Source organism: Pyxicephalus adspersus, chromosome 7, assembly GCF_032062135.1.
Source record: "Pyxicephalus adspersus chromosome 7, UCB_Pads_2.0, whole genome shotgun sequence".
Lineage (NCBI taxonomy): Eukaryota > Metazoa > Chordata > Amphibia > Anura > Pyxicephalidae > Pyxicephalus > Pyxicephalus adspersus.
Genome location: NC_092864.1, coordinates 30,630,417 through 30,657,002, shown reverse-complemented (window position 1 = coordinate 30,657,002; position 26,586 = coordinate 30,630,417). Strand labels below are relative to the sequence as shown.

The 26,586-nt window shown below is 39.7% G+C and overlaps 1 protein-coding gene across 5 annotated transcripts in view; it reads left to right on the top strand.

Annotated features, from left to right (window-relative positions):
* Positions 1-26,586, top strand: part of TNS1 (tensin 1) — a 271,239-nt gene that overhangs the window by 83,563 nt on the left and 161,090 nt on the right. For all 5 annotated transcript variants that reach the window (XM_072417966.1, XM_072417968.1, XM_072417970.1 and 2 more), the window contains exon 3: positions 9,804-9,841. In XM_072417966.1, the coding sequence (XP_072274067.1) occupies positions 9,804-9,841 (38 nt within the window). The remainder of the gene's footprint in view (positions 1-9,803; positions 9,842-26,586) is intronic.

The following is a 26,586-nucleotide window of genomic DNA, read 5'->3' as shown; positions in this document are numbered from 1 at the left end:
ATTCACTGGAGACCAGTGACATCACTGAGAATGCAGCCAATCCATTCACTGGAGATCAGTGACATCACTGAGAATGTAGCCTAAGAGACCAGTGGCATCACTTAGTTTGCAGCCCATCCATTCACTAGTATTCAGTGAATAGAAAACTGCAAATTAATTGAAAATAAATTACAAAATAAATATAAAAATAAATAAGAATAAAAATGTTTAAAAATAATAACCTATAAAATGAAATATTTTCAAGTATTTACATTGAATAGCAGTATTTTTATTTTGCTTGTACCTCCGTTTCTAACAGTGCCTGTTGCAAATATATGCCAGGTGAATCGCCTAGCTGAGAATGCTGGGTGTTCTTTCCACAAACGCAAACTCCAAAAAAAAACATGTTTAAACCACTCAATAAGCCATGCAATAATAATAAAAAAAGGTTTGACAGGTTTGACTTTAAACGCTCTCTAATTCTACCAGAGAAATGTGACTTGGTAAATTGGATTGTCTATAAGCCATTCTATCAGTATGCCCGATGAATCTTTTGCTTTTCCTGAATGTACAATTTATTTTCTGTGTCTCTGCCCATAAGTGGGCCCTGCTGTGTCTGTATCAATGCCCCTTTTTTTGCAGTAGTGCTCCTCTGGTTGGATTGTGTTTGTTGCGCACACATGGCTACCTTTCAGACCTGCATTCCTCCAGCTTTGTATAATTGGCCTCTTACTGTAAATTTTTGCCCGCTCCACCCAACTGCAGTGTATCAAGCTGCGGCCGGTGAAAGGGCCATTGTGCTTCTGGGGTGTCTAAATTTAGCTCTGGTTTGAGTGTGGAGCATCAGCCAGACTTGTACAAGATGTGACCTCAGTGACGATTGGCGGGGCAGCTGATTAAATGTGGTCAGCGATGTAAACATCGCAGGAATGTCAGTGATACTTTTGCTTTAAATCTCTTTTCCTGCTCAGGCTGAATCCTCAATGTTTCTTTCCTCTCCTTGGCCCATGTTCCGGACTGTGAGTCCCCGTGGGGCGGAGAGGAAATTCGTATTGTCACAGTCTAAATGGACTTTTCCTCTCCAGTGAAAGGTCGGAAAGTGGAGTGGATGGCGCAGTGCACCTGACGGGTCTGATAACGCCATTTGTCCGGGCTGTCTTGCTGTGGCCAGATGGTGACCTCAACCCTTAACCATTTGTAACCTGCTGGTTATTGGCTATAAAGTTCTGGGCAAATTGGGCCTGGCAAGTTCCCGACTATTCTTCCAAGGCAACCTTTCTTGATATTTTAACATAGGGGAACTTTCAGGTGTTTATGGACCCCCTGCTATAATTACTATATCCACAGATCACAGTATATTAGAAGGAAGAATGTCCCTTACATTGCTGGCCAGTGAGAAGAATGTCACCCTTACAGATAGCCAAAAAGATTTTCACGTCACATAAACTGACCTGAGAGGCACAAACTGCTCATTACTCAAGGAACCTCCAGCAACCTGGTTGAGAAACCCTACACTGTACATTTAGTAGAACCCAGTTTGACTTTCTACTTTTTGGGGGGAACTACAAATCCCAGCTAACCACCTAGACAATTCGTTGGCATTTTTAAAGATAGTCATACCTCTTTCTGTAATATAATTGGTGGTAGCCAACCCCTCATGTATATGTACATGATCGAGAACAAGAGATAATAAAGAGAGAATATTTTTTTCAGCAATTGGAAAAAGCATATATTGTTGAAATGTCAACAAATAAATTACAATGTTAAGGTGTAGTTTTGATAAAAAGAAACAATATAATGGTCCAGGACTCATTAATAAGTATTTTTCAGTCTTTTTTTATACCTAGCGGCCACAAAACCAGCAACACCCTTAACCCTCTGCAACCAACCATAGGCGATATCTAAGAATCAACCCTGCTTTGTACCATTTTTAGATTTATCCTGTGAATTTCTGTATTCTACCACTGTCGGCAGTAACTGAAAAGTGTCAAGCCCTGGAATCTATACAACTACTCTCTACTTTGGTCTCAATTTACCCCAGAGAGACACAAATGATTTTTGTATCTGGAGTTTTGTATATAGATAGAGTTTCCTGTACCTATGACTTATTAATGGGCCCTGTACCAATCTATTATTTGTTTCTATCAAAACTATACCCTCCCATTTCAACAATATATACTTTTTCTAATCACCATGAAAACCTGTTCTCTTTATATTCTCTTGTTCCCAATCATGCAATTCATTGGCATCTCATGAAGTGATTGTGCAGGTTTACAAGATTGTGAAGTATTAGAGATTGAGTAGGGAAGGGTCCATTCCCTAACATTGTCTCATGGGTTGAGTTTATAGGTTTATTTGGCTATTGTAGAAGTTTTTGAAAAGTGGAAGATGTAACCAGCTCATTAGTTAGTGTCCCAAATAAAGATAGGTGAATCTGCCCAAACTCAATTTGCACTGGGCTAGGCCAAAGTTCTTGAAGTTTTCTCGGTTTTAGTCCAATATCGAAGTTATGTTGGAAGGGAAGTGCCCGGTAAGCAATGTTCCCATTGCTTGTTGGTCAGAGCCGCAACTATTTGTGTAGCTGCACATTGTCCATCCTAAACTTTTTTATGTTCAGCAAGTTTTGTCGCAGTAGCTGAACGATAAAAATATAAAGTTTACTTTTCCGTGAAGTTTTGCTAATGCAAAATTGGTATTTTTACTGTAAAATTGATTTCACTCTGCTAATCCCTACAAATGTCTGATTGTGTGAATGTAGCAGGGAGTGAATATTGTAACTGCTGTCCATACTGAACACAAAGATATCCAGAAAACAAAATAAATGAGAAATACAGAGGGAGACTGAGAACTCCTGCAGTTGCAGGACGATGTCAGCGAGAATTTCCCTGGCTTTTGTTGTTGATCGAACAGATTGTTACCTCGTTAATGGCAAACGGAAAGGAAACAGCGACCCCACCTAACAAGTACTGAGGAAGCACAACAATGAACTTTGCATTATTTCACTGCACGCCCCCTAAAATCTCTTGTAAAGCTGTTGTGTGTTACATTTTTTTGCTGGACATTGGGGATTTCGCTATGATTATCAGGGCAGTTTTGTAAAGAGAACCTGTCCTTTACGGCTGTGTACACCTACTTATTCATGCAATTATTTAAACAGCCAATCATGCACAAATAGTCTAATGCATATATAAATGTAGATATAGGTCTGCAGTTTCAGTTACAGTTCCCATCAAACAGCAGCATTTTTTTTTCTTAGTGATTTTGTCTGTAGCGTGGTTGGTGCAAAGTGGGCTGATTTGGGTATTTCTGTAACAGCTGATTACCTGGGATCTTCATGTACAATAATCTCTTGGTGGGAAAGGAAATGAGTACATTGGTCCCATCTGACAGATAGGCTACCACTCGCTACAACTGTAGGCTGCAGAGCATCTCAGAAAGCACAACCAACCAAATATTCAGGAGTATGGAAAACACCAACTGAAAACCATGTTGGGCTCTAATCTTTTTAGAAGAACAGAAGATAGAGGCTTCAGGCAACAAATGATCTCTAAAACTGGACAGTCAAAGATGGAAACTATATAGACCGATCCTGACTTCTTGCACAAATCCAATAAAACATTGAGGTTTGGTAAAATAGCAGATATGCTGAATGTACAACTAACAAACTTGCAAAAATTGCAACTTGTTTCTATGGATCAAAGTCCTTAAAGAATGTTTATGGAATGTGGAAAATATCCCATAAAGAATTTATGACCATTCTAAGAATAAAGTGAGGCCCTACCCAGTATTAGAGTATTGTTTCTACTATATTGCTCATCAAATGTAAACCATGTTAGTTTCTTATAGTCACAGAGTAGCAATTGAGACCCTTTAAACCAAATGGTGCAGGGGTGTCTTATAGCAAAATGTTCTAAGTGTATGAGTTAGGATTATTATAAAAGGTATGGCTCAATAAGTATAGTTTCATCCTACTCGGTATGTGGACTAGGTAGAAGAGAGAAGAATTTAATTAGCATTATGATAAAAAAATATATGCTTTAGTTTGGGAATTATTGGGGTGGGTAAACTTTCTGGCTCAGGGGCCACAATGAGTTTTAAAATCTGACAGACTGGCTAGGCCAGTATTGGATGGATAGGGAGTTTTTTTATGAACTGATATAAATTACGTGTAAAAGCGTGCCTGTTATAACTCCTTGGTTGCATATTTTATTTTGCAGTTGTACGGTGTATAACAACATTAAAGTTATGATTCTGAAACAAAAAGTAAGAATCTTCAGGATAAAAATTAATGTGATGCTGGAGTTCCACTCTTAGAAATAATAAGGCCTAGTATTAATTAAAATTAATATCCTGTCATATGGAAAGATGCCTAAAAGGTCCAAAGAAAGCCAAAAGCTTGGAGGTTACTCTTAGGATTCATTGTCACTGGTGAATTTGTTGTATACAAAGTGTAGTGTATTACATTCAACAAAGTGGCATCTTCCTTGGTTCCATATTGTAGCTACAGTTGTGGAAGAATTAGCTCTAAGCTTTTCCTCTGCTTTATGAATATATTAAACACCCACCTGTGCTGCAAGATACCATTGAGGGCCTGTTTTTGCACAGGTTTGGTATAGTAGTACTGGACAAGGATCAATGCATTCACGTTAAGATTTAGTCTTGAGGATCCCCAGAGGTTCATTATGTGATTTGTACCAGCTCTGTGGTGTGGGGCATCTCCTGTCTGTACAAAATTACTACATAGAACTGGCAACAGTGGGGTTAATGCAACATTTTGGACTCATCCTTACCCCCTCCCCCCCTTTCCTATTTCCTTTGATTAAGTGGAATGTTGTGATTCAATTACAGCTGCTATTATGGCCATGCAGCTCTCTCTCTTCTGCTGTATATGTGAAGAATTTCCTGGCGTCTGGCTTTACGTCACAGGGCTAATTCACATATTTCACATACACGCTATTCAGTAGCCACCGAGCCACTAATGCAGACCAGAAGGACATGACGGCCATTCCACCTGCCTTATCAGAACGGACATGACACGGGTTTCCTGAAAGAGGTTGCAATGTTTTCTGGAGTACCTTGGTCTGACTCATTGGCCATTTGTCATTTCTGCCCCAGTTGGAACGAGTTATATGGGAAGGGTTGTACATGGTGGTCGCTCACCTTAGAGACCTGTGAAATTTATTAGTCCTTTTTTAAGGAATTTGACATGACTAATACTGCAAAAAAAAAATAAAATGAGAATATACAGTATAGTTCTTGTGGTATATACAGCACTGTTGTCAAATGCTATATTTGCATTTGAATGCAACAACACAGGAACATTTACATTTACATTCAAATCTCAGCATTTATGTTCAGTTAATAAAATTAATATTACACAGTATTTATATAGCACCATCATAATATGCAGCACTGTACAAAGTCCATAGTCGTGTCACTAACTGTCCCTCAAAGGGGCTCACAATCTAATGTCCCTACCATAGTCATATGTCATTGAGGTAGTGTGAGGTCAATTTTAGAGGGGAAGCCAGTTAACCTAACTGGATGTTTTTTTTGGGATGTACAGAGTACCTGGAGAATACCCACGCAGACACGGAGAGAACCTGCAAACTCCATGCAGATAGTGTCCTGCCTGAGATTCGAACCTGGGATCTAGCGCTGCAAAGGCCACAGTACTAACCACTGAGCCACTGTGCTGCCCTTCAATGCAAATGAATCTCAACAGGATTTGCTACATTCACACTAGGGCAATGCATATCATATCAAAAGCACCCTCCATCCTTCACAATTGAAGTAAACAGGAACCTGATGATCAGCATTTGATGTGTTGATGCAATAAGATAAGTTTGTGTATAAAAGTCCTTTAAGTGTTTTAAAAAAGCATTTTTTTGGTTTGGAATAGAGTCAAGCACTTTAAATACACATTAGGATGATTAAAAGACTGTCATTGTATATGTGTGCTTCTTCTGCACCTGGATCATTCCTCATTATAATGGCAGTTAAGCCATTGCTAATACTAACCATAATCCCTTGTATATGTATATAATATATATACAAACTGTATGTGTATATACTGTGTTATATATATATAAATTTATTTATATATATATATATATATATATATATATATATATATATATAAATACACAGTATTTTTTTTTTAGGTAACCAAAATTCATACAATTGTGGTACATTATGCATGTTTTCAATGGGCTACTAATGGGCAGCATGGTGGCTCAGTGGCTAGCACTCTGGGCTTTGCAGCCCTTGGTCCCGGGTTCGAATCTCTGAAGTTTGCAGGTTTTCCCTGTGTTTGTGTGGGTTACCTCCCACATTCCAAAAACATGTAGTTTGGTTAATTGGCTTCGCCCCAAAATTGACTTTAGACTGTATTAAAGACATATGACTATGGTAGGGACATTAGATTGTGAGCCCCTTTGAGGGACAGCTAGTGACATGACTATGGACTTTGTAAAGTGCTGCATAATATGTCAGCGGCATATAAATACTGTGTAATAATAATACTAACACCACAGGAACATTTTAATGGATTTGCACCTTCTCTATGAAAGCCATGCATGGCAATGCACAAATGTTCTACATCTGTGTGTTGTGATCTGATGAAACAAATGTGCAATGTGATGCCATGGTAATTAAACTGAATGGCACCGCAGTTTTTCAGTGCATTACTTTGCAAATTAACAAAATATAAAATGTGCACGTTAAATCTGACTTTGTTTTAACCAGCATCAACATATCCCAGATACAACCCCATAGACATAGTTTATCCAGAGGAAGGCAAAAAAAAACCCTTATAAGCCCTGGTTCTGTTTGCTCTAACGGGGAAAAATTCCTTCCTAACCCATGAGGCAATCAGTTGTTCCCTGGATCAACAGTCTCTGTTGCCTTTATTTTAAAACCCAGCTATATTCTGATGTCAAAATATAAAGCAACAAGCAACCAAACGTATAAAGTCTCTTAAAGTTACTTTAAAGAAATTTCTGAAAGTTTATTCAGGTTACCAGTTCAGATTTAATAACATTAAGGTGTAGTTTTTCTACGGAGGAACGAGGTAACAACATGTCCCATGTTTCGTGGAATTGGTCCGTCTGTTCCAGGGCTAGTTTCTAAAATTGCAGGAAGTTGGATAATGCCACGTACAAGGTACCCCTATAATTGCTGGCGCCCGCTCTGCAGCTTGTGTGTGAGAAGGGGGCTGTTTGCCGCAGAGCCTGGCTTGTCATGAAAGGTGATCGGAGCCCAACCTAACCCAAACGTGTTACTTCCTGTGCTAAATCTCCCCACGTTTGGCCAGGTGTGTAAAGCGGAGCGGGCACAATGAATGGATTGTACACCCAGCTCCCCTGTCTGCACAGCACAGCACTCTGACTGGCCAGGGAGGCCGCAATTATTGGGACTTTCGTGGAAAATCTTCAATTCTCCCCAAACTGTGTTTTCATTAGATGTTTAAAGTTTGAAACAGGATTGGGTGGTGCCAATTTTTATTTGGGTGGGGAGGGTAGAGGGGGTTTCATGAGTAAGTTGATACATCAAATTGCTTTATAACATATTTTTAGAAATGCCCTGCTGAATATTTTCATTTTAGCATTATAGTTTTTTTTATACTATTTGTTAACCATATTTTGGATTAACTAACTGCATATTGAGATGATTGATTCTAATGCCTTTGGGGCCAATCCTTGGAACATGGTGTATTTTACCAAATGCATATAGGGTGCTGTGCATATTGTAATGCGCTGCGTTAGCCCATTCAATAGAATGGCAAATGTGGAACACAAATGTAGTGCGTGCTGCATTGTATTCATGGTGTCATTAAGAATGAATAGTATTGAAGTGTACTAGTGCATTTGTGCATTGTTAATTAAAGAATTACATGCGTTATTGCAATACTCACAAACTATTTTAGAGATTAAAAGATCTGTTGGCATTTGTCAGCTATCGGACTGTGTGCAGACAATTTTGCAACGAGTGGGAACAATTTGTTTGGGATCCAGATGTCCTTAAAAATCTGATCCTTTCCCTACCAAACTTTAAAAAACATTGGTTGCATGCATTGGTGGGTTATGAAGGAGGGGGAAGAGGGGGATGCATTTGTAGAAGAAATTTGAAAGACAACAAAGGTTGACAACATAAGCACTTCGGGGCAGAGTCCTCTCCTCCTGTGTCACTGTCTGTATCTGTCTGTCATTTGCAACCCCAATTTAATGTATAGCGCTGCGTAATATGTTGGCACTATATAAATCCTGTGTATTATTATAATTATTATTATTATTAATAATTATATAATGAGTGAGTGAGTGTTGTGACCCTAAGGACAGTGTATTACTGGAAGGTGAAAATAAAAAAAAAATCCTGAAATTTAATGATGCCACCACATCTAAGGACCGGTAATCTGCAATATTTGACATTTTCATTCTCGGGTATAGATGCTTTTTAATATATTGAAATGGGATCTGTACCTGCAGATGGGGTAGTGCTGCTAAAGCTCTTTATCTGGATGCTTCCTACTTATTGCAGATCAGGAGGCAGAGTAAGTAGGTGGCCTGTGTCTTGTCTGTTCCTGCCTGTATATAGACACAGACTGAACAAGAATTTAGAATTGTTATGTTACTGGAACTATTGCTCAGTGGGAAGGTATTGAGCTCTTGCCAAGAAAATTTGGATTCCCGAGAAAGCAAAGCTGCCATTGAATACAACAGGTAGGAACTTCATAGCTCATACAGCAGTCATTTGAACAACTGAATATTTCAGCCCAATTGCCGACCTTTAGAGCCCCTGCAGTGTCAGCAGCAAAGTTGGCAACCTATGACTCTACCTACCAAGCTGGATTTTTTACTAAAATAATTCTCATTTATTTAATACATGATTTTTTTTTTGCATGGTATATGTAATTGACCCAACCACTTGAAATAGTAAGCATCCTGCCTAAAACATTCTACAGATGGTTAGCAACTGTTGCTTAAACTATTTTTTTGTGAATGATCGCTGCACAGACAGGATGCCTGTTCAGATCTATGGAGAAGGTAGCAAGAAGGATCAGTGGGAAAAATCCCACTGCTTGGGCTTCAGAACTCCCCATTAGCTGTCAGTCATGTAGTGATCCAGCATGGATGAGGTCCTGGGACGCTTGTACTGATGCTGGTAAGAAGGAGGGCTCACCAGAACTCAAAGCTTTCTTGCCATTTTTATAAGGCAGAAGGGGCCAGGGTGCTACTATATGGCCAAGTGGCTGTCCTTGATCCCTTATATACCATCAAAAAGGAATGATTGTCCTGATGAAAGTAATTATTAGGATACTGTAAACCGAGAGGTGATGGGCCTTCCAATTAAAACATGTTGGGGATGCTTATCCTTCCTTATGCTATTCACAATGTTGACTTTAGATATACTGTAATACAGTGTTTCTTAACCAAGGTTCCTCCTGGGATTGCTAGAGGTTCCTTAAGCCACTCCGGTGGGTACCTCTCAGGTGGGTTTACCTCACATCAGCGATCATCATGACATTTTTTCCAATGGCCACCAATATAAGAAGCATTCTTTTTACTGACCACCATGCTAATATACTGTGAGCTGTGTATATAGTTATTATAGAAAGGGGTTCCTTAAGATCTAAAGTTATTTCAATGGTTTACCTACATTTGGAAGGTTGCTGTCATGCTTTTATGCGATAAACAATAACAGACACTTACTATGTATATTTTTCATGTTTTCTAAATTATATATATATATATATATATATATATATATATATATATAATTATATATTCTTAATTAAAATACCATTTCTCTTTTTTTCATTTCAGTTTGTCGTCTGTCATGTCACCGCAAATGTGAAGCCAAGGTAAGACTCGTTTTCATACCTCAAAGGCAGAGAAAGTGTTTTGTGTTCTAAACCAAGCTACAAAATTCATTAATCCACTCCTTCAGAAATCATCTTTTTGAAGTCTGACTTCACTAATACAGTGTTTGCTGTTTGGGATTACTTTGCTTGGTTGTATTGGCTTTAATATATTGCAGCCTCCTTACTCCGTATGTTCCCCGCAGCAAACCGCAAGAGCTGACAATTCTGTCATCAAAACATTTAAGACAAACGCAGACACACATGACCTTTCCACCTCATTATTAATGTTTAATGTAGCGTGTCCCATCCATAATGCTCAGACAAGGAATCATCTGTTGTGTTTAGCAGAGTCCCTGTGTTTTTAATGAAGTATTTGTCAAGAACATGAGTCAGACAGATGGGAGTAATATTTGGGGAAACTTTAGGATCTCATCAAATGTCTGTTGGAAGAATGATTTTGGTTGCAACCAGTAAGATTCTCACTTTTATGCCCAAAGTGCTGCATAGTAAAAGTAGAAAGAAACTGGTTGCAAATTTGCTGGTGGCAGACATAGCCAACAGTGGGGCCCTGCAGAACTGAATTGGGCCCCCCTGCTGAACTGTCGTTGAACCCCTATGGGGCTGGGGAGAGTCCGGGGCCCTAGTGCAACGGTACACTTTTCCCCTCCCTATGTCCACACATGTCTAGTGTGACTCCTGAATTGGAGTTTATGGTTCCTTTTTTACATTTCTGGCTTCATTCATGTTGGTTAATGATAGGCTTTACAGGTCTGTATAGAAAGCAGCACACCAATGGATGGCTTTTTTCCAAATCATTCCAAAAGTGGCTCTAAAGCCAAATCACAAAAATCCCATTGCATCTATAATCTCTAGCATTCAAAAAATAAATACCTATTAATCCTGCCATGAAGGTCCTTCTTTAGGCTCTTCCTATCTTGAGATGACAACCTTCTCCTAGTTTTCTCCTTCATTATCATGCTTTTGCATGCTTTCCTGATGGGGACTACAAGCAACTATGCTCACAAACTTTGCGGAGGTGTAGTCTTCCATTGTCGCCGTAAGGAAACCAGTCCAAAAAAAAATATCTATTCTGGAATAAATGTGTATAGACAGAAAGTGGCTAAAAGGGCTGCAGGAATTAGGCAACACGGATGCAAATAAAGATAAAAAAAGGAAAAAACAGTTAAAAAGTTATTTACAAAACTAAAATGATTTGGTTTCAGATTCTTTCACAGTGACAGGTTCTCTTTACCATATAACACAGCACTTTGTTGCGTTCCTCATGGTTCTGTGATTTGGAAGCCTCACCTCACCCGACTGCATTCCTGCTCTGTAACTGCGGACACGTCGGGCCCTGTCCTGTGAACCGACTCACAAGGCCTCCAGTGTCTCGCCACTGACATTACTGGCATCTGGTCAATGTTACAGGGGATGGCGGCACTCCACAGGTTATAACAGAGACCAAGAAAGAGGGCCAGGCGGGTATTATGCTTCCAAAACACAGGGGCCGTTCAAGAAAGTCTACACAAACCTGGCGCTGTCTTCAGCGTCTCCCATTACATAGAGCCGCGCTGAGAAGGAGCAGTCCAATTTACAGAGGAAACCAATGCTTTTCATATTAAGAAACCGGCCTATTTATAGCCACGCGGCTAAATCTCAGATTACTTGTTCCGTGAGTGATTAAAAATAATAACATTGAACTGAAAATCTCAAGCAAGAGGGCCTGTTGTCTATACCTGGAATGTCATTTTTTCTTTTTTTCAAAAAGTTTTTTAGAAAAAGGCCAAAAAGTTGGATTTTAATAAAGCCAAATAATTCATGCCTTGCCAATCTATTCTTCTTGCATACATTCGTGGTATGTACTTACCTTTATTTTTCTGGGCACACAGTCCTATAGGGAAGGACATACTGCAAACCCCCAACAAAATATTAATAATAATAAACAGCATTTGTATAGCACCAACATATTACACAGTGCTGTACATTAAATTAGGGGTTGCAAATGACATGAATGACAATAATGAAATACAAACAATGACACAGGAGGAGGAGAGGACCCTTCCCCGAAGACCTTACAATCCAAGAAGTGGGGGAAGCAGCACACGATAGATATAAAATAGTAGGTAAGTAGTGAGGATTTAAGAGACAGAAGAAGACAGGTAGGTGTATGATGGGTTTTGAGGGCTCTTTCAAAAGTAGGAGTAAGCCAAATAGGATGAGGAACACCATTCCAGAGAGTCCGGGCAGCTCTATGAAAAGTCTTGGAGCCTTGCCTGTAATGAGTATATAAGAAAATAATTGCAGCTTCAGCTTGCAGCTCAGTCTTCAGATGTGATAACAGCATTAAGCTGTCAATACATAAGGTGACCTGTGCATGGCCATGTAATCGGTCATATTGTACCTCATATGGATCATTTACCTGGATTGCCACCTGTAGAGTAATGATGGAAGCTAGTGTGACTATTTGTATTTTTCATGTATTTCATTTTTCACTATTTATGCTTTGAATGCAGTGGGGAGAGCTTTCTGGCAACCAGAAGATAAAAAAGGATCGCAGATCGATATTTACAACAAGGAGTTGTGGTGTAAAACAGGGTTTGGATACATGTTATCTCTCCTCCCCTAAAATACACCTGTCGTATCTTTTCGCTTTTGATGATGGTCGTTGGGGTCACCTGTTTCTAGACATCTCATCTAACAGTGGACAGAAAGACAGGTGCTGCATAATCTTAGGAATTAGGCAGGCCTACACCTATGAGGCTGTAAAATAGGTATGTAGAAGTTGGATCTACTTCTCCTGCATCTGCAAAGCATTAGAATGTAATGAAAGGGTATTAATCCCTCCAAGCAAATATCCTGTAGATCATTTAGATACCAGCGGCACCAGCAACCAGCAGTAAAACCCTGAGACTCTTCCTCTCTACATCTATTGTATTGAGGACTATAGGGCATTCATATTCATGTTTTTGTGCCAGTTCCTAACTAGTGGTTTGTTAGGAGTAACCCAGTAGCGTCATCCAATGGAAAGACTTCATCCTTCTGGCACTGACTCATAAATGGAATCCTAACTATGTAATTCTAATAAATTCTCTAAAAAATACTATCTATATATATATATATATATTTATATATATATGTGTGTGTGTGTGTGTATATATATATATATTTATACATATATATTATAATATATATACTACACAAACAACACGGCTTGGCTTGCTGCAAAACCTCAGATGCGCCACCCTGTAACTGTACAGAACAGCGATCCGCTGTGACTCATAACTCAAAATGGGCCGCATAATAAAATGAAACATTCTGTTCTTTCTTGGATTAAAATTGCTTCTTAGGAAAAAAAGCTAAAAAGTTTCCATTAGTTTAGGGCTTCATCCCTTCTGTTTGGTTTCTTATAAACTGGAAACCTTTAGAAGAGTCAGGGCAGTCACACCCCGCGATTAAATAATGCTCTGCACAAATTGATTCCATCCGCTGGAATTTTACATGATTGAAACTGACACTCGCATGTTTTTCTGACATACTAAAAAATGTTTACAGGAGCTGTAGTTGTGGAATCTAGTGTCATTATAGGTCATTATCTAATTCTCCTATTCTGAAATATTCTGCTGCTGGAGGACTCCGTTCCATCCTCTACCTTACCCCCCCTGAAATGTTCTGCAGAAGGACTCTAGTCTTCCCTGTGTTCTGTGTCTTCTTGCTCTTCCCATTCCTGTCCTCACACAGTCACATGAGCTGACAGGTCTCTGCAGTGCTACAGGACTCTGCTCTTTCCTCTGTAACACTCTTTACCTTAATTACTCCGCACTACTGGGGGACTCTGTTCTTTCCTCCATTTCTCCTCTGCTGAAATACTCTGCGTTGCTAGTGGACTCTGCACCAACCTCTAACTCTCCTCTCCTGAAATACTCTGCAGTGCTAGGAGACTCTGCAACTCCTTCTAATATTCCTGAAATACTCTGCACTGCTGGGGGACTCTGCTCCTTCCTCTGTAACTTTCCTATATGACTCTGCTCTGCTAAATATCTCTGCTCCTTCCTTCAACTCTCCTCTCCTGAAATACTCTGCAGTGCTGGAGGACTCTGCCCCTTTCTCTTTGAATCTCCTTTTCTGTATGACTCTGCTCTGCTGGGGGACTCTGTTCCTCCCTCTGAAACTCTCCTTTCCTGTAATACTCTGCCCTGCTGGATGACTGTGCTCTTCCCTATTCCTGTCCTCACACAGTGACATGAGTGGACAGGTCTCTGCCTGCCTAACATTAGACCGCTCATTTCCTGAAATGCACAGACAAACTGTTTTTACAAGCAATGGCATTTCCAGTTATAATCAGCAGAATGATGGATTTGACTGCCACTAAGGGTCTAGGCGTAATTTTTTTTCTAGATCAAAGAAATTTTTAAAAAACTTGAAAAAAAGGAAAAGGACATAGAGACCCTCTGACTGCCACAGAGAACACAATGTTAAATTAGACACATGACACAAGTTACTGTCAGAAAAAATCAAACATTTTCACAGTATAATGTAACATTTTAAAAGTCACTTTTATTTCAATAAATTAATACCTGATGATCCTGCCATGTAAGTCTTCCAGAGAAATCCTGGTATAGGGTGATAATCCTCCATCCTCATCATCATACTGTGCTGTGCCATGACTGCTACTGTGCCATGTTGGCAACTTGTCACATGTGCTCAATTATATTACAGGTGACTGTGCCAACACACACATGTGCTGATACAGTCCATTGTGGTTAGATGATGGTGTAGTGATGTGGCTGAAAGAGAGAAATAGGCTGCAGGAGATCAGCAGCAATGAGCTGCAACAACAATAAAAACATAAAAAAATATAACTAGGGAATTGCTTTGTATAATGCACAGAGCAGACTTTCTCATTCATATAGGGTATATATTGGGAGTTGTAGTGCACTGCAACACATGCACTTTCATATTTATAGACGTGTTTCATTTGGCTGTAATGTACCTCAGGGCATAACAATTAATTAGTGCATGGGGCATTGAAGGGCACATCGAATTGTTGCAATGACACACTGCCATGAATGATCCCTAACTCTGTTGGATCTTCTCTGTCCCTAGGTGTATAAAAGTTTGTATACAACTCAGTTTCAATTTTCTAGACTGAATTAACTGATTGTTGCATGTTTTTAGGGTGTGGCAAACTGGGCAGTTACCCAGTTCTTCAATGAAGAGAATGGCATTATGTGCAGGCAGCTGAAATGCTGTGCATTGGGGGCCCCCACTTCATATTTGTCCAGGGCCCCATTTTATCTAAAACTGTCCCTGCATGTCTGATAATCTTTTGCCTGTGTATGACCAGCTGGAGCCACTGACTGCTTTGTGGGTCTCTTGCATTCTTCCAGGAACACTTTAATACCAGGAACTGAGCAGTAAAATTCATGCAGGAGGCAAGGAAGTTAATACTTGACTTTCATCCCCACAGATAAATAAACACAGAGGCCCATATAGGTGCCAGTTAGGAGCATGAATAGTGAAGTTCGAAGTTCTTCTAGAGATATTTAGGATACAGAATACACTTCCACAGACAAAGCACACATATTTTCATTGTGCAGCAATAAATGGTATGAATGCATATATGAAGGGAGTTCCCCATTTACACAAGGATTGTGTCCCGGAAACATACACACATTTCAGGGTTTACAGAAGTTAAACATTTTTTCATACATGGAAGATAATGGAAACTGCTTCAATTGTGTTCCACCTTCACAGTTTCAGTGTAATTTGGTATGGGTTTCAGAAACTGACATGGAGTTTTTGTTTTACACACTCGTCAATGGGTACACAGTGTAAATCAGGGTTTCTTAACCAGGGTTTCTCCTGGGGTTACTGGGGGTTCCTCGAGCAATGAGCAATTGGTGCCTCTGAGAGCAGTTTATTCGCCAACAATGATCTTTTTGGTAATCTTGGCATTCTTACATTGCTGGCCAGTGGCATTCTTCCCAGAGACCACCATGCTGATTTACTGTGAGCTGTAGATATATAATATTTATAGAGTTTATATAGTTTATATAATTTATATAGTTCTCTGAAGACCTGAAAGGTATTCCAAGGGTTCCTCATGTTAAAAAAAATTGTGAAAGGTTGGGGTAAATGTTCACTATCGCCATAATAATAATTACTAATGCTGATGCTCACCCATTGACCTTAATATTCAAAAAGAGGGCTCCTTTAAGAACCACCAGCCAATGAGATCACTACAGCCCTCAAAACTTAACCTAACCCCCAAAATAATGCATTTGTATTAAAGCATGTTAAACCCAACAGAAATGGTGTAGGTTCAGCCTAATACTGCTATTGTATGCTACTTCCCCACCTCGTAGATTGTAAGCTCTTCTGGGCAGGGTCCTTTCCTCCTTCTGTATGATGGTCTGTATCTGTCTGTCATTTGCAATTCCTCTTTATTGTACAGCACTGCGTAATATGTTGGTGCTATATTAATACTTTTTAATATTAATTAGTGTGTTAAAGCCAACAAAAGTGGTACGAGGTTAGTCTAATACTAGATATACAACATGTGATTTTCTCTCAAAAGTATTTTCTATCAATATTATGATCATACAAATACAAATACATTTTTGGAGTCGATAACAAGTATCCAATGTATTATCCACTTGATTAAATAAAATGTTTAATACAATTGATGTGCAATAAAATTTTTCTTAAAAATTTAAATTCTTTGGATTGTTTTTGAGCAATGCAACATTTCCATCCAATGATCAAAAATATCCCATCCCTAGCAAAGGGTAGCAGAGATGGTTACTGCCCCAAAACTAGCACCAGATCCTGAATTTCCAGCAGTGAATTGGAGGGTTTTTGGGCAGAATATCTTTATATATTGTGAAATTTTATTTCAAGGTTTCAGTGTTGTCACAATTTCACTTTTACATCAACCCCCTTCTCCTCCACCACCACCATACACCACCCCCACCCCTTCCAGCCCTCTTGATAGGAGTCAAAGTCTGGAAAAATGTGCCCTTCTTCTGAAAGTTATGTAGAACAGAATCGCAGGAGACAGAGAGTTAATTATGTAGCAGGCCGCACATCATCTGGTACCCATTAGGCTCCGCGGATGCCCATGTAGGGTCTGTTCCTCTGGATGTAGAAGGGTAATTCTTCCAACCCTCTAGAGGGAAACACAGGGTCACCATGGTTGTGAGAAAGCCCAACAAAACGGCCGAATCTTTCTTCTGGGAGGGAGGGAAGACCCCGAGGTACAGCGGGCGGTAGCGGGAGCTCCTATTATTATTTGTCAGCTTAATTTAATTTGTTTAGGAAGTGCATAGTTCCCATTCATTGCATTGCTTTCCAGATCAAAACAGCACAGCAGATTGTCCTGCCAAGTAATATTTATTTTTTACTGCGAACATTCAAAGGAGTTTTGCTGCCCAGATGCAAGTCAATAGAATAATATTGCAGTCAGCACCAAAAGGTGTAATGTTTGTATGTTAACGAGACCCTGTCACCTTGTCCATGCAGGGAAAAGGAAAAGCATGTGCTTTAGTATGTTCTAAATACCAGCAAAAAAATAAAAAATTCCCTCTTTGTCTTGAATAAGGCAGCCAATTGCCACGACCCAAACATTGCATGATGGAAGAAAGTCATTTTCTCCAGTATTTTGAAGAAGAAATGCTGTGAATGTGAGAATAAGATGGTCAGGTTTGGGCTTTAAACAGGCCTGGTCATTTTGCCCTGAATAGTACAGATGACAGGGTCTCTGTAAGTTATTCTCCATGGGGTCTAGTTATAATTCTGACATTTGGTAAAACATTCCCTGGTGGAAAATCAATTACTGCCATTGTAACACATGGGCCTGGATTATTCTCCACTAGGAAATGTTTCAGTGAATGTTAAATTCACTGTTTTATGAATAGACCCCTATGTATTTTTAGGAGCTATTACATTAAATACCTTTGTTTCTAAATATCAATCCAGAAAGCAGGAGGGAAGGTGTGAAATGACAAGCTAGGTAGATAATACTGATAGCCATGCCCCTGCACCCAATGTAGGTACAAGCGGGCACAGCCTACATGAGAGTGACAACGCTGCTCTGAATTCAGGAGCAGTGCAGCAGGGTTGCCACCCCATTACAGCTGCATTAGGTGTACTTTACATTCTAGCACTATTTTTTGGACTTTGCAATATGCGTTGATGGACTTATCATTTTCTTTTTATTTGGAGGCTATATTTTTATTTAATGGGCCAACAAGCCACAGGCAAAGAATGTGTTAGCATTAATGACTCCAGTGTGAACTGTTTTTACTACCAGTATTGTTTCTTGGTCAGTGATGGCAGGTGGTTAGTAATGGCATCATTCAATTTTTATGTATTTTTGCTTATATGGAATATAATAATTCAGAATAAGAGACAAGTAGCCAGCGATACCTAATCTCAACTTCCTCCAAACTAAAGATATATATATATATATATATATATATTTATATATATTATAACTTTCAAAACTGGAAGTGTTGCCCATACCAACCACTCTGTATTTGTAAACTAAAGGATCATCTTTTTCTGTTTTGTGCATATTGCACATGCACACAAAAGTTAATTTATCTGTTTGCCCTTTAAAAGGCATTAAAAAATTTATTTTAGACCCCCTCCCTGGGATGTCTGGATAGAGAGATCTGGCCATTGTGGCCTAGCACCCCTGAAAGCCAAACTAGCAGTTATAAACAATAAGGATGTAACTTCCTGTGTACTCAAGGAACTCAGGAGGTGGGGTTTCTGTTAGTCAGGGGTGGAGCTTCTGCTTGTCTAGAAGGGGCTTCCAAGATTCCAGCTATAGACTGTGCTGCCCCTGGAAACAAGAAGCTCCGCCTCCTGTCTGTCACCTAGCAACCATGTGTAGGAACCTAGCAACTAGGAAATGACATCACTATTGTTTACAACTGCCAGTGTGGATTGGAGGGGCGCTAGGCCGCAGTGAGCAGATCTCCGTATCCGAGCGTCTTAGGTAGGAGATCTAAGTTAGATTTTTCATGCATTTTGGGGGCAAACAGAAATCATTTATATTTGTTTATTTGTGCTGGTCTCATGTAACCAATGCAGAGGCTGAGGTTGCCATGTGGTGACCATAGATACCAGCTGGCCGCTACAAGCAGTGTCTCACCAATAGAGGATGAATGGGTGCAGTTAGAGCTGAAATAAAATACCACTCTCAATACTCATTCATTGTCAACAAGCCTACTGCCCAGGAACCATTCGTATGAACGGGGCCTTATAATGGCACATTCTTTTTTTTTTTTTTAGTTCTAAAAACTCTAATGAAGCACTATACACAACCCAGAATGATTTGGATATTTTACAGCAATCATATTTACATTTGAAGAACCATGAGTCCATCAGTGAAACTGAATGTAATGAGGAGCTGGAAACATGGAGGCAACAATGTTACCCATGGGTGTTCCTCACCGACCAGTTTAACATTGGGAAACCCTGAAATTAACTTTTCAGTATTCAGGGAACCCCTTCTATAATTATTATATCCACAGCTCACAGTATATCAGTGTGGTGGTCAGTGGGAAGAATGTCCCTTCGATTGCTAGGCATTGGGAAGAATGTCACCTTTACAGTAGACAAAAAGGTGTCATTTAAACTGCCATGAGAGGTGCAAATTTCTCATTGCTTAAGGAACCCCCAGCAACCTCTGGAGGAATCCTGGTTGAGAAGCTCTGGTCTAGGGTGAGGTCAAGCGTTCCGGCATTTTTGCACAGGTTGGAACATTAAGGGCACATAAAGAATTTGTGGTACAAGGTTACAGCCCAGGAAAAAAAAAATAGAACAATAACGCGCTGATTAAAGACTCTGCTGTGGTAATTTCATCTGTGTGATTTGATTAGGAAGCTGTGTGTTTTCCTACAGCGGGAAGCTCAGGATCCAGCCCACAGCAATAAGCAAGCTGGGAATATTTAGCTGTTGAGGAACTACAGGTCTCAGGATACCTTGACAGCCCTGATAGTGGTCACATGGAAGCTGCAATACCCTGGTATATGTGAGATTCATTGTTACTCCACCATTGTAGCAAAACACAGGGCAGCATTCTGTTACATTATATTCCAGCTAGAAACAAATTGATGTAACAATTAAATATACCTACATACAAAATTGATAGACTAGTGTAGCAGATACTGGAAAGGTATTTTTATTTTCAGTTTGCAGACAGACATGCATAGATAAAATGTGTCAAATCAATATGTCTGATTTATAAAAGCTTTTCAAGACTGGAGAAGATGGACTATTATGGGAGAACCTGGATGATACAGCAAACCTGAAATAGATCCAGTCCAGGATTGAAACTATTAACCAACTAATAGCAAATGATTTACAAGAAATCCATTTAAGATTTGCTGGATTGCCCAGGTTGTTTTGGAGTCTTGGAGAGCTTTAAAAAATCAGGTCAGGCAAATGATCAATTAATCCAATTTTATGTGTGATCACTTGCTAGCTGAGAAAAGTGATTGGAAAGACAGAAATATGTACAGCGTGTAGTGTTATTGGCCTTTTGATTGAACGATTACCAATCACAGAATCATCAGAACAATCAGCTGAGTACACATTTGGCAGTGGATCTGCTTGTGGGTACCGGGCCCTATACTTATCTGTGCCCTAACAGCCTCTTGCTCTCAGTAAGATTACCTGATACTTCTATGAGTATGAACGATCATGTGACCTGATACCCTGTGCCAGCCCCCGAGCACTGTCACATGACCAGGGGAGGGCTTTCTCCGTTGCTCTGGGGTTGTCAACACAATTGATTTTGATACGGGATGTGGAGGAGTAAGAAACTGAAAGAAAGCTCAAGTAAGGTGAGCATAAGGGGGTCAGTGGATCCTTTGTTTAGACACAATCACTTTGTCTTGCATGGCCCTAGCATCATTTTGTATGGTAAATCAACTTTGTTGTCAAAATAAAAAACACAAATAAGATAACACTGCAATAGAAGATGTTTCAAACTTCCATTATCTGTCCATTTTCCTTTAAGTTGTCAATCATCTATGACCCCTGCTGTGTGCTGTGGTTCCATCCACTGACCCCTAGATCATTATAGGATACATATGGTATGTTAAAGTCAGCAGGTGGAACCACAGCGTGCAGCGGGGGATGCAGACACATGTGTCAGAGGTGGTTTTTATTTTTCCAATTTTTAAATAGGCGACAGAGTAGCTTTGAGTAGCATTTAGTAAACTTTGATTATTTTGCCCAATCTCCCCACCAAGTAGCACAGCTTTCTGCATTAAATACTTATTTTCCTCCCATTTTCGAAGAGCTTTAGTAAAAAGAATCTTGTCCTTAAGGAGAATAGATCATGGTACAATAATTTTAACTTTCCTCCGGGCCAATGACATCATGAAGTTTTTTCTCTCCAAAATTAAATAAATAAAGTTGGTCCTGTTGTGGGGGTTGGTTGTGACTGACAATTTGTCATCTGAATGACAGGAAGTCATTGGGAACTTGTTCACACAGAAACAACCACAGATCGATACTCAGCATATTTCCTACCCTGACCGGTGGCTGCTCGTCCTCTGTCAGCAGGCTGTGTGTGGGGGGTGAAAACCACAGCTATCTCCAGTTATTACTGATACTATACACACATCTCAGCCGCTTCCAGGAACTGGGACACAAAACAGCACCAAATAAAGTAGTGCTGGGATTCTGGAGCTTCTGGAGGTGTCACTTTATATAAAAGTGATCGATGTCTTATTGTAATCTACTTCGCCTGTTGGCTTACTTCCACTTGTTGCCTCAGTATTAACCCTATTAGGGATCCCAGGGTAATCTCTTTTTTTTTTTTTTTTTTTGCGGTGGGCAGCTCAGAGTTCAAGTACAAGTCATGCATGTTTAGAGGCAGAAATGACTTTCCTTAGAGAAATGATTGTGGAAAGTTACCACATAGTAGATGTTCAATGGTGGAACCAAAGATTGGTTGTGCAGGAACAGAAAGGACCTCACAGCTAAACAATTGTCGTAAATTTTGGAGAATGTTTTTGATACTAATAAATGTAGTTCATGCTGAAAGCTGCTAAATTCTGATTGGCTCCTGGACTCTGGTGCAGAGCAAAGCAACTGTTGTGGAAAATAAAGACCTTATCGCTGACTTCTAACCTTAAATTGACCCCTCAGTTAGACCTTAAAACAATCTTTCCCCTCATCTGAGCCTTAAAACTTTGCATATCATTAAAATGTAACCCTTAAATCTAAAATGTGATACCTAAAGCTGAACACAGGGCAAATTGCTAAATAAACAGATGAAACACCTACCAGACAAAATATTGACTTTTGAAGTAAAAAAACACTGGTTAACTGGTTACAATGGTCAAGGGATGGGATATATTAGGCAGAAAGGGAACAGTCAGTTCCTGATAATGATGCATTGTTATGATCCTAATGATTCTGACAATGGTGAATTTGTTATGGCTAGATGATTGGGTAGAAGTATCTCCAAAGTGTCAGATCTTGTGGGTTGCTCCTGGTAAGCAGTGGTTGGTACCTACCAGAAGTGGTTCAAGGAAGGTCAACCGGTGACAAGGTCATGGGCACCCAATGCTCATTGATGCACAAGAGTGGAAAATAATTAGCCCACCTGCTCCACAGAACTACAATGTCTTGTGGAATCCATTTCTCAATGATTCGGAGCTGTTAGGAAGGCTTTACATTGTAATAGGTGATCATTTTATAAAAGGGCCAATAGGTTGTTTTTCTGTCTACCCAGTCTCAGGATTCACGCAGCTGTGCCCCACTGCACTGCTCTATATGGCAGGGCAGAAATCAGCCTGATATTGTGCATTGATCTTCTTATAACACTTTCTCCTAAAGCTTAACCTAATCCAGAGTCTAAATCCTACCCCGGACACTTTCTGCATGGTGATGGTATTTCCTCTCTATGTTTATATGTGTTAACCTCCAAACAAATATGCTGCTACTTTATTAGACTTTCTCACAATTCTGACTCTTATGGGAGTATGAGTAACAACACAGATTATGATCTTTGTTGGTGGGCAGAACTGAACGGCATGAATCTCTGTACAGTATCAAATGTTGCAAAAATCTCAGAAAAAAGGAAATAAATGTATTATCCAACCAAAGGAGGAAGCTGAATTATCAATTATTATGTGAAAAGGAACTTTGTGGGTTTTTGATAGATGCAGAGAAAACTGATATTAACATTTTTCACACAGATAAAAAATATTCGTCCATCTCTTCCTGTATTTTTAATAAACTTAAACATTTTTTTATATTGATTATACTGCCCTTCATTTGGACCATAAAAAAATAAACCGGCCCATCAAAAGGAGTAAAGCCACCCTTGGGGGGCCAGTGAGGTAGAGTGAATGGCAAATATCTGGGGCCAGATTCCAATAGTTTTTGGATGTCTCCAAAGAACGGCACATTATAGAGCACAAAATCCTACAGGAAAGTGTCAGAGACTGCAGACATGCAACACGAGCTGGTGTGAAAATGGTAACAAGCTGGAGGAGTTGTTGTGGATCAGGTAGTAAATGAACACCAAATGATGTGTTCATGTGTTTCCATGAAACTGTTCATAATACAGCATAAAAATACAATTTATTGGACTCCAGAATTTGACCTGGGGGTACTTACTCCTTTTTCCCCTTGGTCCCTCTTTTTTGCACTTTCTTTCTGTCCTTGTCATTCTCTCTCCGTCATGTGCTGTTTTTCCTAATGTTTTATCTACCCACTGTAGCTTGATAAGTCTCATACCATTTTGGAATTGGGTTCTATACCCTCTATATATGTACTAACTGTTTCTATATTGTATGTATAGGTAAACTTTGTGCCTTGCTGTTGCTGTACAGCACTTTTGTGTGCTTGTTTTGTGCTTGTTTTTCTCAAAAAGAACATTGTAAAAGAAAAGAAAGACAATTTAAACAATTATGCACTTCCAACCTTGTGCTAACAGATTGGGTAGGGACATTCTTTGTTTTCCCGCATGACATGCCCTGTGCACAAATCCAGCTCCATAAATTTTACCTTTGTAAGCTGGGTCTTCTCATTCAGAATCAGTACCTTACAAATGATCCTTTGGCTAATTTTCCACAAACTCCAAAATCTTGTGAAAAACCTCCCTGGAAAAAAAGGCCACCAAGGTAGGATGCTTGAACAGTTCCATTTGGCAATATAGTGTAACTTCTAAAAAGTAAAGTATAACTTTTGTAAATTGTCCAGTTGGCACCAATATCAGGATGTGCACATACATGTAACAACATTAATAAACATTAAAGTGGGGAGTTTTCTGACCCTATGAGCAGGGCTCTAATGTTGTTAACATTAGTGCTATCATTAGCATCCCACTGATGTAAGAATGCACATTGTATAATGATACTTCACGTGTTCCTGGCACTCCAGCAGTGCAGTGCAACACAATATATTTAATAGCTGTTTGAAGGACATCAACAATAAAATTAGAAACATGTAGGATGATGGAATTGACGATCAAAGTTGTTTTTTGACTAGGAATTTCTAATAGCTCCTTAGGTGGGACGATGGAGGTACAGTTTATATCTTCAGTGTTACCTTTTTGATAGGGAAAGACAAATGACCTGTCTGTGAATGCAAATGTAGTACATTTAGGCAATGTATAGGCAGGTCTTCCATATGAAATGTATAAAGGTGCAAAAGATGGATGCTTACTGGTCACTTGCAGTTTTGGTTTATGTTTGTGCCATCAGGAGGCATGTTTGCAGTCACATTCACTCTCATACTTCAATATAATACTTCCAGATATTTATTACCCCTCTGAGAGATCTTAATACTCCCCCTGACGATGCCTTTTCCCCAGACAGATAGCTTCATCCAGGATCAGCATCTACTTCTTGGGCTGAGGTGCTGGATAAGAGATGATACAATATTGATGCCTGCAGTTCTGTTCATAAATCTTATACAGACCAGTCCCTCTCTTTGTGTCAAACTTACAATGTTGCAGTCTCATCAATGTGGAAACAGACCAAGGATATGCTTCCTCCTACTTCTATTAGATTGTTGACATCATAACTTAGTCGCATGATCAAGCAAAGTATAAACAACTCCAGCATGCCATCGTTTGATATTGATATTCACACCCAGGGACTGGATGCCAATGTGTTCAAAAGACGAGAGAGAACAGAAATGTAGTACAATTTTAGGATTTGAACACTTTTTATTCCCCCTGCCAGACTTCCATTTTAGTCTTACAAAATAACTGGTTTGTAGTCACTTCTTTTTTACCATACGAGACTTTCTTAACATTTGTAACATGGGGGAACCCTTAATATAACATCCAGGTCATCAGGGACCCGCTATAACTAATATTTACACAGGTCACAGTATATTAGTGTGGTGTCCAGTGGGAAGAATTCCTTTTACATTGCTGGCCATTGGTAAGAATGTCATCCTTACAGATAGCCAAAAAGATCATTGATGTCACTTAAAGAGGAACTAAACCCAAAAGTGCCTAAAACAAAAAAAAAAATACACTTACCTTCAATCACGCAGGGCAGTCTGATCCATCCAGAGGTCTCTTCCATCGTGTCCCATGTCGTTCGGCATCCGTCCTCAAGCCGGGCGCCGCCATCTACATCTCTTCTTCCAACGTCGACCGACCCAGGCGTGAGATTGGGTGACATAGGTTGGAAAAAAAACTTGTAGTTCTCACTGCGCATGCGTGAGATTGGCACATTTTTCCCCCCATGAAAACGCTCTTTCTGAGCATGCTCAAGATGCTCGGGCATGTGCAGAAGGAGCACCCAAGAGGCTTTGCACTCCCATTCATTATCGACCGCCTAGGCGATCAAGAATTAGGGGCAGTGCTGCACTTTTTGTCTTGCACTTAAAAAAAACAGAATTGTCTACCCTTTTATGTAAAGTGAAATTTCTGAGTTTAGGTACGCTTTAAACTGACCTAAAAGGCACAAATTGCTCATTGCTCAAGGAACCCCCAGCAACCTCTGGTGGAACCCTGCTTTATATAGTTTAGGGAGATTTATCCTCACTTACAGTCTGGTTGTCCAATAAGGGCACACACAGCAATAAAACCCTCCTCCAATCCTTCTATACAAAAGAAAAACATTTACATCGGAGGGCTGCTTTAGGCAAACAAACCTGACACCCCCCAATCTCCCCATTTTTAGAGGTTTTGTTTCACTGCCTTTTTCCTCTCCCTCCCATTTAACAGTCTCTTTCTGGCTTTTGTTAAGAGGAGAGAACGCAGCGTTCTGGATTATAAATCTTGGCATGTTGTATCTGTTCTGGCTCCCCGCCCATTACCGGCAATGTTTAATAATGTACAAAATAGCCATTAACTGGAGATTTAGAGAGAAAAAAGAATCCTGAAAAAACAAGCTTAGCGCCTGGCTCTTCTCCAGCACAATTGCATAACCCATCAGGGCCCGGGATATATATGGTAAAGGCATTCTATGTGGTCGTCAAGACAGTATAGTTTATTTATGAAGTGCAGCATTACGCCGTGGAGCTGTACAAAGCAGCTTGCTCTAATGTGCATCTGAAGATGCTGTTAGCTGCACTTGTTGAAAGTCAGGGAGAGGTAACAGTTAAAAGCCAGTAAATCAATTGGCACAAGTATGTTCAGGCCTAGAGAGCTAAACAATCTTTCACTTGTTGCTTACATATTGCAGCCGCTACTGAAGTGACAACCCAGCCAGTGTGAGGCTACAAATGTCATGGAGTTCTGTAAATACTAT